The 13149-nt window shown below is 40.3% G+C and overlaps 1 protein-coding gene across 1 annotated transcript in view; it reads left to right on the forward strand.

Annotated features, from left to right (window-relative positions):
* Positions 1-301: 301 nt before the first annotated feature.
* Positions 302-13149, forward strand: part of LOC121682398 — a 37187-nt gene continuing 24339 nt past the window's right edge. The window contains exons 1-13 of the mRNA XM_042062536.1: positions 302-388; positions 4488-4796; positions 5117-5231; positions 6860-7110; positions 7519-7668; positions 7753-7896; positions 7996-8140; positions 8319-8491; positions 9844-9972; positions 10688-10873; positions 10995-11239; positions 12404-12546; positions 12632-12856. Coding sequence (XP_041918470.1) covers positions 4746-4796; positions 5117-5231; positions 6860-7110; positions 7519-7668; positions 7753-7896; positions 7996-8140; positions 8319-8491; positions 9844-9972; positions 10688-10873; positions 10995-11239; positions 12404-12546; positions 12632-12856 — 1957 coding nt within the window. The 5' untranslated portion in view covers positions 302-388; positions 4488-4745. The remainder of the gene's footprint in view (positions 389-4487; positions 4797-5116; positions 5232-6859; positions 7111-7518; positions 7669-7752; positions 7897-7995; positions 8141-8318; positions 8492-9843; positions 9973-10687; positions 10874-10994; positions 11240-12403; positions 12547-12631; positions 12857-13149) is intronic.

The raw sequence follows: 13149 nt of genomic DNA on the forward strand, positions 1-13149 counted from the left end.
GCACTGTCACTATGGGCCAATTGATTAATTTGAACTGCCAGAGACATATTGCTCTTTCATCCTTCCAAGTTTAGGACAAACTGGCTTAAGAAGCCTAACAGCCCACACTCTTGATATTACCTTACTTCATCGTCCAATGTGTTTTACTTGGAGCCAAAAACATTTAATCATACAGATTCAACACAACACAAAACAAAACAAAATGAACACAGACAATTCCATAAAGTAAAGTTCTCTTTAAGTGGAATATAAGAAATGTTCCTCCCCCTCCCACCACATGACCATTATAACATTCTAGTGTAGAAATGGAGTAGGCTGGAGATGTTGGGAAATGTGATGGTCCGAAAACCTTGGAAAGGCACAACTCATCATAGGCATGGTCAATCAAGTAAGTTGCTGTTTTGGAGAAATCTATCAAATACACTATATATACACTTGCAGTTATAGAAGTCGAATAATGATATCTTGTAAGTCAACTAATTAATTAGCTAATGCTAACTGTTTTCTTCTTTACTAAACAGTAAAGCTAACTAATGTCCCTCATCTGCTGTTGGCTAGATGGTGAATGGTGGTGGACTGCTAGCCAGGATATTTAAAACGTATCAGTTTGTGTGTGTTAAACACAGTTTGTGTCCCTTGTTATGTTGTTAGACTATAAAAACGTTGTTAGCTAACTAAATTAGCTGATTATTGCAAATTCTCTCATCCCGAGTGGTTGACCTTATTAGCAAATGTTAGCAAGGTCATGATAGCTAGGCTAGATAGTTATGAGCTAGCTTATAATAATTTACAAGCCTGAAGGAATGTACTTTGTATAAATGTACTGGGCAATTCCATGCAAAGGTCATCCTTACCATGGAAAAAAAGGGTTGTGCAAACGCAAATAGAACTGTTGTTAAAATCTTCATTTAGGTCTATATTTTATTGTTTGTAACTGATCTGATTGAATTTGATGGAGAATGACACTCTTTTTACATCATAAATATGGTGTGCAACCATACAGAAACAACATTTTTCACATGGTAATATTATACATATTTAAAAAGTGGACAAATGGACCCAAGGTTCAAACAAATTGTGTCATTCGACAAATTCCAGATTGACAAGGGAATGGTAGAGCAATGTCTATGCTCAGCTTGCCTTTAAGAGCACAACTCCTTACATTTGTAAGGCTTTTGTTTTTAAGTCAGCAAGTTCCATGGCCATGTCACATCCATAACGTTTTATAGGAAAAGTTTATGCTACACATACAGTGTTAATGCGACAATGTCCAGTGTCTCAAGCTGATTTATATCAATGTAAAGTGTTATGACCAAATTGTGCCCCTTTCTTACTTTTAAAAACTTTAATGGTGCGTTATGGATGTTACATAATGTGAATTTACAAGACTGGGGACTTTATTATACCTCAAAGCCGATAAAACGTCTGTTCTGGTGGCATGTCAGTTTCAATGCATTTCAATTTAAGTGTTTACAATTGACATTTCAAAGATTATTAGGATGATCAAAACCTCAGGGAGGCCTTGCCTAACCATTAGCAAAACAAACATAATATTAAAATACCTCCAGTGATTAGCCTAGCCATAGCCTATTTTCAAGTGGCCTAATAACGAAAATCTGAGCGATTATCTTCCTGTAACTGTCATACTGTTGTTGTACAGTAACTGGATTATCGTGTTAGCTGGTGAAGATGGCTGACTTTGCAGCTGGAGTTAACATAGCAACCTCCTTCTGTTGCAGATCTGTTAAGCCTGCCGTTCACGTCTGCTTAACACAGTTCAATTTTAAATGTGACACGATATGACAGCATAAGTGTCAGGTCCTCTATAGCTAATGCCCACAGAGTAACATGAGTAAGGGCAGCAATAAACTAGATGTACCACATAGCGGTACAAAATATGACCGCCTCTCAGTCCTGCATATTCTCTTCGCAAAAATAAATCACGCTTGTCAATTTGTCTCCATCTCCTACTCCTGCAACTCATGTGCATGTAAATGAGTGTGTGCTGTGAGTTTGCTTTTGTTTATAAGAGTGTGTGTGTGTGTGTGTGTGTGTGTGTGTGTGTCTGTGTGTGTGCATGTGCGTATGCGTGCCTGTGTTTGTGTGTTTATGTGTCTGCATTCATGTGGGTGGGTGTTTGTGCATGTGTGTGTTTATGTGTCTGCATTCATGTGGGTGGGTGTTTGTGCATGTGTGTATGTGTGTATGTGTGTGTGCTTGCCTGTCTCTGTGTGTGTGTGTGCTTGCCTGTCTGTATGTGTTTATGTGTGTGCTTGCCTGTCTGTATGTGTGCGAGTGTGTGTGTGTGTGTGTGTGCACATGTGCGTGTGTGTGCATGTGTGTGTGTGCATGTGCGCGTGCATGTACTTTATGTGTGCAAATCACAAATGAGTGGGTATGGGTTAGGTTGATGCGGGCTCGGGAATCACTGACCAAAATTGATGACGGTAAAAGAAAAAAATAAATGTCTTTTTTATATTTTAAATGACTTGTTGTCCTGATTCGTCCTGTGGATCTTAGTGGGCACTGAGGAAGCAATAATGATTACTATTTCAATTGTTTCATATCAAAATTCACTACTTAAGTATGTGTTTTATGTAGTTTGTCGAGGACTGGTTCAGACACGTCACATCCATAACGTGAAACCGTCACATCCATAACGCCAGTTTTTCCTACATAATGCATTACGAAAATGACGCATAGTTTCAAAAACACACTTGTTGTGTTCATTCAAGTCTCCTTCATGCTAAATATATCATAGTTTCGGCAGTTTCCTTCAAAATTCACAGAGTTTGTAGAAAACCTGTAATCTCTCACAAAAGTGTGTCCATTTCATGTCACATCCATAACACTGATAAAATGCCTTGTATTCTTAGGATGAAATTGATTATATGAAATTTGAGGATTTCTCAGTATTCAGAGGACAGAGGTTACATTAAAAGTTATGCAAATTAATTCACTGATACTAATGTTGCCCCCACTCTAAGGCATTTTGTTTACCAATATGAGTACAATTGTCACATCCATAACGCTGGAACTGCCCTACTGCCTTTTAGAAAGCTTCTAGACTACACTTTAAAAGTAAACAAACTGGAACACAACTGTTCTCAGGCTAAAGGTGCAATGTAAAGATTTTCTTAAAATATAGCCAGTTATTCAAGTGCACAACGTTAATACACTATGTAGCCTTGTGAATGAATGGATGTCCAGAATGCACAGCATGATGTCACTGTAGAAGAATTTTATGGAGACATGAAAAGAGTTTTTTTTTTTTAGAAATGTTCTGCTGAGCACAAGACAGTTTGGCGCATTAGAAACTTTAATTTTTGTCCATGTCTTCTTCTGGTGAGCATGTAAAACTTTCTCATGCACACCAGAAACTTCAATAACATTTTTTTGCCCATGTCTCTTTAGAGATTCCAAAGAGCCTAAAATATTTTGATGATGGTTTTGTGTATTACTCAGTGTTCATTGTATTGCTTCCATGTTTAGGGCTCAGTCTCACACATACAGGCGTAATGCTATCACTCAACACTGCCTTTTAAAAAAATGAAATAATAAATAGTGTTTTCATATGTGAGTATGTTGTAATTATGTGGTGAGAATGAATCATGAATACTTGTGTTCTCATATTTGTCTCAAAACGTTTAGCTGTCTCTGCCTTCCCACAGCCACTGTTAAATTGTTACAGGTCAATGGTAGGTCATATATAAAAGATGGGTCACCGATGGTTCATTTAGTGTGGGCTGAGATGTGTTAATGAGTGTATGAGAAGAGTGCATGGGTGTGTTGGCTGGGAAGAGTGTTGTAAGCAGCATTTTATCCTCCTACATATTTCATTACCACTGCTAACAACCAATAGGCTACAGGGTACCTCAGGAAACATTAAGTGATATATCATACATTAAGTAGCTCTGCCTATTTCTAAGAACACAACATGGTTCTCCTGTACCAACCCTTTTGCTACACCACTTTACTGAGATGATTTTGTCCCATGGACACAACCCGAAACATGTAGGGAAAAAAAACAGTTAAGGCAGACATATGCATAGGCTTTAGGGTGCTGTCATTTGTGGTTTACACAAGGATGAATGGCTCCTTTTAATACCGCAGCCAGTCATCCCAGGAACATGTGGGGGTCGTCATTACAGTAAACTCTGATGACATGGTGTTCACAATAGCCCTGTTGTGATTAAGGGAGAAGCTCACACTTCACCTTTAAAGCTGTGGGTGTGGTAGGGTTGCTACTGACTGAAAGACTCTACAAGCTACCGATGTTGAATTTTTACAAAGACGAATAGCCTTCTGTAGTTAAGACTAAAGTCAAGGCTACATTTCCCATTTAATGGATTGATAGGAAAGGCGATATCATATCACGAATATAGAAAAATGAACTAGGCTATGTTCAGTTTTCATGGATGTTGTTTAGATTGTCTCGTTAACATTCCCAACTCACTTTCGATTTTTATTTGTTTACGCGGTTTCAGATTGACCGTGTTTACCTGTATGCTCATAAAGGACCCATGACCAAACTTGGTCGGATTGTTTAATCATCAGATGGGCGAGGTCACCTGTATCCTACAACGTCACCCTTTCGCCGAAACTACCTGGCGGCGATACTTACTTCCGCAATTGGAGGTCTGAGTCATTTTGAAGTCTCGCCGTGAGCGCCATAGACATTTCTTTTGGACTGGAACCGAACAGGATTATTTATTGGATTTATTTTACAAAGGGGTTTGAATCTGATGGAGGTTTGTTGGTGCTTGCGCTTCGGAGCTTTTCTTCTCCTTCTCCAGGTTGGTTATCTTTTGACGCCGTGTTGTTTTTTTGTTTCCCAAGCTGTTTAATTGTAGACTTTTTAGCCTATAACCCATTTCCTGCGTGTGATTAATGTTCAGGGAAGTTAAATTTAATGTCTACCTTTGAATTGAAGAAACGCTAGGGACTAACTTAACGTTGCCTTGGTTAGGTTTTTTTTTTCTTTCTTAAGGCAGGTGGATCACTCATTTGAATTGAGTCTGTTAAACAGGATGAGTAAATTATGTGAATGCGCTTTCTACAATTGAGCTTTAAGCCTAACATTAACTAATTGTATATTTTTCTTTAAAATATTAAGGCACCATCGTGTGTAACTGGGGAGAAATCATCATGCGCACCTGGCTTTGATTCAGAACTCTATGTATTCAAAGTCGATCGAGTTCATCTTCACATTGGCCGGAGGCTTGGTAAAGGTACGTTTTATGCGATTGACCCAGTAAAAGGCCTCGCCCTGGTTTTCTTATCAAAATGTGTTGGCTAATGATGAACTGGGGCCTATTTGATTTATAGGCTACAGTGACTTTTAACCATCGGCTTATAATGTTAACGATTTAATTCTGTGCCAGGCAAATTTATTCAAATAATTGTGATAGATATTTCAAATAGTGTTACCTAAAGTTGATAGTAAAGTGACTTAACCTCAGAATTAACTTCAGATATTTTTTGGGGAGTGACGGCACGTAGAGTGCCTTATTTTTGGTTTTGTTTTAGCTTGTGATGACCCTGGTGCATCTGGAAGACAAGGCCACACTTGTTTCAGCTATCAAATGTTGCATTTTCTCACTGCTGCATTAATCTAGGAGGGCTACATTAGACCTTGGGCTGCCCCACCTGATAAGAATGGCTGCAGTTTGTTGAGGTGCAGCTGGCCTCATCCCTGGCTGTTGATCTCTCTTTCCTTTATATTTTTTAAGTTTCAATAGGCCATACTCGAAAGACTAAAAAACTCCAGACCATTTTCAAATTTATTTGAGAACTGTGTTGTGGACATGAATACTTATAAGTTTCCCTGTTTGTGTAGTTTCAAGTGTTTTAAAGTAAGACAAAGCAGTCATTTTAACCTAAAGTTGTTGATCAGGTAGGATCATGACCTCTTAGGTGTTTTTTGATTAACTGGGTATTGTCTTAGCGCTAAATATGGCATTGAATATTGATGCCAAGGGGAGTAGATATCAATTATTTTACCGTGTTGCTTTTATGTTGTAAGAGCTTTTGGAAAAGTTGAGATCCACTGTTTCGGTCATCCAGGTTCAGTCAGGCTCAATGTCTCTGCAGGCTTCTATGGGTGTGTTTGAGCAAGCCTTAACGTGACCAGGTGGGACAAACAGGTTCTGCTTCTGCAGGAGATTTTTCTTTTCTTTTCTCTCTCTCTCTTTGGGGGAGGGGGAAGTGTCTGTGTGGTTTCTTAAGCTGTAAAATAGTATCACAAGCACTGAAGCCTCAGAAGTCACAAAATGGATGGGGGGGGCTAAAAAAAAAAAAGATTCACATCCTTTTATCACAAGATGGTTGTAGCCTCAATTGGTCTAGCTGACGAGGTACTGCGCTCTAGTGTGTGTTCATTCCATTCAGTTGAAAAATGATATGGCAGTTAGCTGGGTACTTTCCCTTTGCCTATGCTATAACACTAGACCTGTTCTGGTCCGTCATCTTTTAGTTTAGTTTCTTACCACTCATTCAAAATTACAGCAAACAGGAACATGGTAATCTTCTGATCATCTTCATCCTTTATCTTTAGCTGGCTTTGTAATTATTGAAGGAATGTGTTACAGAAGATAAAACCTCTTTGTGCTTTTCTGAGGCCCCTTATCAAATGCTTTACAAAGCAGCACTGTGGTCACATAAAAGGCCATTTATTCATTTGTGCTCATCGGTTACAACGATAACGGCCACTTCCTCCACTTAGAGCATTAACAGCTAGCCCATAGGTCAGAGAGTGAGACCAGTGTGGCCATTAGCACTAGAGGATGGACTGAAATGTTCAGTGTTGCATAATAGTCACTAATCCAACCCCCCCAACCCTCCTTTCTTTCCTCTGCAGTGGTTTTCGATGACTGTACCGGCCGCAAACGAATTGTGTTGGATTCGGCAGACAGCCGTTTTAAAGTGGACACTGATGGAACAGTGAAGCTGAAGAGACAAGTGACCCTGCATGATGGACACAAGAGGTTTTCACTGCACGCGTGGGACTCCCAAGGCAGGAAGCACACAGTGGCTGTTCGTGTGGAGCTCGACCGGCCTCACCAGCACCACCACCACCAGGTGGACTTGCACCAGATGGACTTGCACCAGGTAGCCACAGGCAGCACAAGATGGAACAACACTGACCTCTGTTGACTGACTTTTCTTAAAACCTGCAATTTGTCTTACTTGTCTGTAGTGTTCAGGGAAAATGCACACCTTTGTTTTATAGCAGAGGTTTTCAACCAATGGTGTGCAGCCCATTGGTCAGAAGGCATTGTGGGTAGCCCATGACATGCATTCAGTAATGTAGTTTCACTGTGAGAATCAGTTCTTTTTACCCCACACCTCACAACAGTGTTCCACAGGTGGTGTCTTAATCAGAATGTCAGAATGGCGGCCCCTGGGTCACAATCAGTTGTAAAAACTTGTTTGATTACATTTGAATTGGTTAAAGATAATTCAGTGTGTAAAGTGTATTAGCTTGTTGGTTCATTTGGTCACACTTTAACTCCACAGCCTGATGTGACTGAAGCACTTCCAGCCGTGCCAGTCCTGGTGTTTCCAAAGTCATTTGGTGGTCTAAGGAGGAGGAAGAGGGATTGGATTATCCCTCCCATCAACTTTCCTGAAAACTCCAGAGGCCCTTTTCCACTGAAGATGGTGCAGGTAGGTGTGTGGTATGGATGGTGAAGTGTGTGTTTTGTTGGGATAATATGGATAGATTATTGACTGAATAAATTTGACTTCTAGATAAAAACCAGCTATGCTAAGGAGGTGAAGATCATCTACAGCATTAGTGGTCAAGGGGCAGACGACCTTTTCACAATTGACCGTAAGACGGGATGGCTTTACGTCACTCAGCCCTTGGACAGAGAACAACAGCCTTCCTATACGGTAAAGTTTTTAAAAATAACCCTGTTGTAGTTTTAAAGACTGGGGGCATCCAAGTGACTCTTAGCAAATTCATGATTTTGTTTTTATCCTACCCCTCAGCTTCTTGCCCATGCAGTATCAGATGGTGGTGGGAAAGCAGAGGAGCCCATGGAAATCAATGTCATTGTAATTGACCTAAATGATAACAGGCCTATCTTTGTGAAAGATCCTTTCCTGGGAAGTGTTGCAGAAGCATCAAAAATAGGTTTGTCAATTGTAGTGTGTGTGTGTGTGTGTGTGTGTGTGTGTGTGTGTGTGTGTACGCATATATATTGTTCTTCCTGTTTCATGTCAGAATTAGTTGCTTGGTCACTTTAGTTTCCTAGGCTTTATTGTGTTTAAGGTTTTCGTTGTGAATTTGATGCTTATTTGTTCTTGTACAGGCACTGAGTTTATGGCCGTTAATGCCACTGACGCTGATGAGCCTGGAAATGCAAACGCTGACGTCAGATACAAAATCCTGAGTCAAGATCCACCAATACCACTAAAGGATATGTTTGACATCAATCCTTTAACAGGAAAAATCAGGGTGAAGAACAGTGGGCTGGATAAAGAGGTACACTTTGACCATGAAAAGTCCTGCTTTATCATGTGTTCTGATCTGACTACTCTCTGATTATGAATTCATTCAGGTTTGTTAAGAATGAATTGTAAGAAAATAGTTTGAAGTGTTTCGTTCCCTTGGTCTGATTCAGAGTTGATGCAGAGGCATCCTATGCAGTATTTAGGATGGGGAAGATTGATAGAAAACAAGTAGGAGAGAAGGATGGGGGAAAAAAAAAAAAAAAAAAAAAAACTCCCTGAAGAAGGTTACTCCAAAGTCCTTTTAGGCAAGTCCCTCCACTCGGCGGCCATATTGCAATGCTTTTTGGGCACTCATCGGGCATCCTATATGATTGGCACGGTGTCTTCACAACACACCTCATGATTGGCTCAATGTATTCACATGTCGACGTTTTGCCGAGGAAGGGGTGGGATATGTGTAGACAACGGCGTTACAAACTAGTCCCATGCATTTTTATGGAGGATTTTTGAGTGCTGTCTCCTCATTAGAAAGTCTCTGGTTACTATGACAGGCCAGCAAACCCTTCTTCTATTTCTGTGAGCTTTTTGTTTGGCCGTTTGCAAACGGAGTGCATTACTGCCATCTGCTGGACTAAGGTGTAATGCCAAGTGTACCCTGTAGCCTCCTTCTGGCCACCGGGTAATTAAGGCGAATGGACAGTTTAACCCAGTTCCTGCCTATAGCAGATAATTTTGTCCTCGTAGGTAACGTTGACATGACACTGTGAGTAGACGTGGTGCACTGACATTCACAATTGCTCAGAGTCCGGGTGCCACATCACTGTGGCTAGTGCTGTGGCTATGGCTGTGCCCGCTCACAGTTTATGAATGGTCAGTAGTGGGAACCACTGTCTCCTTCACGATTTCCTTTTAAAAGTTTCTTATACAAAGGAGATCAATTATCAACAATGACAAGCCAGCTGGAACTGCCGCCCTCCCTCTCGTGGCGCTCAAACGCGTTCCCAATTAAACGGATATATACTTATACCTAAATGGAGTAGCATAACGTAGTTGGATCTGCTGCAATGGAGATATACAAAGAGTATCATCTCAATGTAACATGCTGTTTTGATATTGACATTGTAAATGTTCTCTAGGAAGAGTGTAAAGCAGTTTGCAGTAAAGTTAGCCACAACGTTATCTATCGCTGGAAAGTAGTTTGGCCACCCCTGGTCTAATGTGTAGGACCTGAATCGGTGACCTCCATTGTGTTGAAGTCCAACCTACTCTTTACTGTACTCTTATTAACACTAACATTGAGATATGAGTGATGAGTGAGATTTGAGAATCATTTTGGTATTTGACTAATGAATAAATTCTATACATTTGTTTTTGCATTTCCAGAAAATTCATGAGTACACTTTGGAAATTCAAGCAGCTGACAATGAAGGAAATGGTCTACTAGCCGAGTGCAAAGCAATTATTACCGTAACTGACAGCAATGACAATGCTCCAAAGTTTAACCCATCTCAGGTAAGCAAGGCATGAATTTGGTGGAAGGGTGGAAGCCTGACTATAACTATAGGTGCTTCTCAAAAAAATTGAATATTGTAAAAAACTCCATTGACCTACTAGACTGAGAGATTAAATGGGAGGAAACATTTCTGTGTTCATTCTGCTAATATTTTGAAATACTGGATTTCTGATTTCCATTAGCTGTTAAGGGTAAATGAAAGTTTCGGTCATCAAGAATAATCAAGATTAATACAAAAAAGCTTGAAATATTTCACTTTATGTGTGAATCTATAATAAATGAAAGTTTCACTTTTTGAAATAAATTATGTGGAAGAAATTCAATTTTTCATGATATTCAAAATTAGTTTTAGATGCACCTGTATATCGCTAATGGTGAAAACTACAGTTTTAAGTGTCCTTAATAAGCTAATAAGTGCACCTGTATATCGATAATGATGACTACAGTTTTAAGTGTCCTTAATAAGTGTGATGTTCACACCACAGACAAAAACATGAAGAATGTTGGACAGTGTGAATGTTTATATGGTCATGGTTCTAGGAGTCTTTATTTTCATTGGTTGCCTGTGGCCTGGGCTCAAAAAAACACAGAATTAGCCTGAAGAATGCACGAGAATAGAAGAGTAAAGTGGAACAGTTAGAATGATCTGATGTAGCCTACGTGTTTTCATTCTAAGGAACAGCTCTTTTTGCTGACGTTGTTTTGCTTTTCTAGTACACGGTGACTGTGCCTGAGAACAAAGTGGGGGAAGTGGTGGTGAAGATGCCTGTAACGGACGACGATGATCCCAACACCTCTGCCTCAGCAGCCAAATTCAAGATCATCAGTGGAGACCCAGCAGGGATGTTCAGTGTTGAGACAGGCCCCAACAAACAGGAGGGCATCATCAAGACTGCCAAGGTGTCTGAAATGAATCTTGCCATCTTTTGAATTAAGTTTTTTTGTTTGTTTGTTTTTCCTTCTTTTTCCCCATCCCTCCATCCTAACTAAGTGTTTGTGTTTACTGCGGTCATCTACCTAGCCTCTGGACTTTGAAGCTGTGGCCAAGTACACGCTGGTGGTAGCAGTGGAGAACGAAATCCCGTTTGCAGTTTCTCTGCCAACATCCACTGCTCAGGTGGTGGTGAATGTTGGGGATGTCAACGAGGCTCCCATCTTCAGTCCAGCAGAGAAGACCATTTCTAAGCCTGAAAATGTACCTGTTGGCACACCACTAGTGGAGTACTTAGCCAGAGATCCTGACACCGCTATGAAGCAGAAAGTGACGTGAGTGCTTGTGCCAATTTGATGTTTCAGCGCATACTCCCACATTCCTACCAAATGCTCACATATTCCCCATAGAGCAACATCTCTTATAATCAATTAGTTGTCAATGTTAGATTTTATCCCCAAATATTTTGAGTCCTCAATTAATTAGGTTGAGTGTTCAGTAAGTCAAAATTCTTAAAATTGAATATCAAAGGCATATTTCTTTACCTCTCTGTGACTAAACTAAACTCTTTCGGACCTGGAAAAGTTTAAAATGTTGCAGGAACATGGGAAGTCTAAAAAGTTGTAGGCCTTAAAAAGGACTTAAAAACAACAGGCTATCATTTGTGCGCGAAGCGTGTTTCAATTAAGACAATACACAAGCTATTTTTTATTGTTGTAATATTGAATGATTTCATGAATAAATTGTACGCACAGTGCGTACAGGATTACGGCTGGCGGCGCCACTGACCAAGGCCACAGTAGCCTGTGAACCTCTGATTTTGGGAAATCACAGCGAACGCAAGGGCAACTCTTCTCTTCAATTTCCCTTCCAAATTACTTTTTATTGTCTGAAGACATCTATCGCAAGAATCTAACATTCTAACAGCAACAGCAAAGCAAATGCAAGCTAACCAAAGTGCAGTCGGTTCTCCCGCCATGGTTTTTGAAATCACACACATGATTGTATCTGAAACCCCACACACGCATAATAAGGCCTACGACTATCACTCTACACGCCCCCTGTTGCACGTCACAATTTAATTTACTATAGCTGATCCTGCCTTCTGGCTCCCCAAAACGCCGCATCATGTGAACAGATCAGGAGGCCGGCAAATTTTCACCTCGCTTTCAGACACAAAAAGACGGCAAAAAGACGTCTCCTCATCCCGCAAATTTAACAGGATCTCTGTGTGAAAAGGCCTATAGACACTACCAGTCAAAAGTTTGGAGAGACATTTCCATTCCATTGCAAAGGCACATTCTGTTTACTAATCTGATATAATTTTAAAAGGCTAACTGAGAAAACATAGGAGAACCCTTTTGCAATTATGTAAGCATATAATGTAAGCTGAAAACTGCTGCCCTGAGTTAAAAAAACAATGCAAATTATCTCTGCTAGTATTCTGTCTATAATGGAATGGATTTTTTTTTTTAAATACTTAAAGTGCTTCTTTACAGGTACAAAGTAGGCAGCGATCCAGCAGGTTGGCTGAGTGTCGAAAAAGACTCAGGAATAATTAAAGTGAAGACTGACATGGACCGGGAATCTACCTTTGTTAAAGACGGCCTGTACAAAGCCCTGATTCTGGCTATGGATGATGGTATGTGACTGTCTTTGGGACTTCTTCTGTTCAGATCTGTTTTTTTCCCTCACTGATTTAAATATCCTTTCTTTGTCCACAACAGATTCGGTCCCTGCGACCGGTACTGGAACGCTCATTATTCAGTTGGAGGACGTGAACGACAACCCTCCAGCAGTGGTGGAGAGGCTGGTGAAGGTGTGCAATGAGGAGCCACCTCCCATTCTGCTCGCAGTCACAGATCAAGACACTGAAAGTAACGGTCCTCCTTACGGAGTAGAGATGACAGGGGACTCGGCCAGAAACTGGACAGCAACAATGGACGACACAAGTACGTCTCTTCTGGGGGGTAGTGTGGCCGTATTTTATCGTTCTCAAAATCACTCTAAAAGTGATCTCCAACAATATTATTCTTCATGTTATAGTTTGTGTGGACATCATTCATATTAGCTAGGATACTTTTTTTTATTATTATTGTCTGTGAGCTTCTCTAAAGACTGGTAGGTCCTCATTAAAAATCTGAATGTTATAGTAGGTGACTCACACTCACACTCACACTCACACTCACACTCACACTCACACTCACACTCACACTCACACTCACACTCACACTCAGTAGTGTAC

This window comes from Alosa sapidissima, chromosome 14, assembly GCF_018492685.1.
Source record: "Alosa sapidissima isolate fAloSap1 chromosome 14, fAloSap1.pri, whole genome shotgun sequence".
Taxonomy (NCBI): domain Eukaryota; kingdom Metazoa; phylum Chordata; class Actinopteri; order Clupeiformes; family Clupeidae; genus Alosa; species Alosa sapidissima.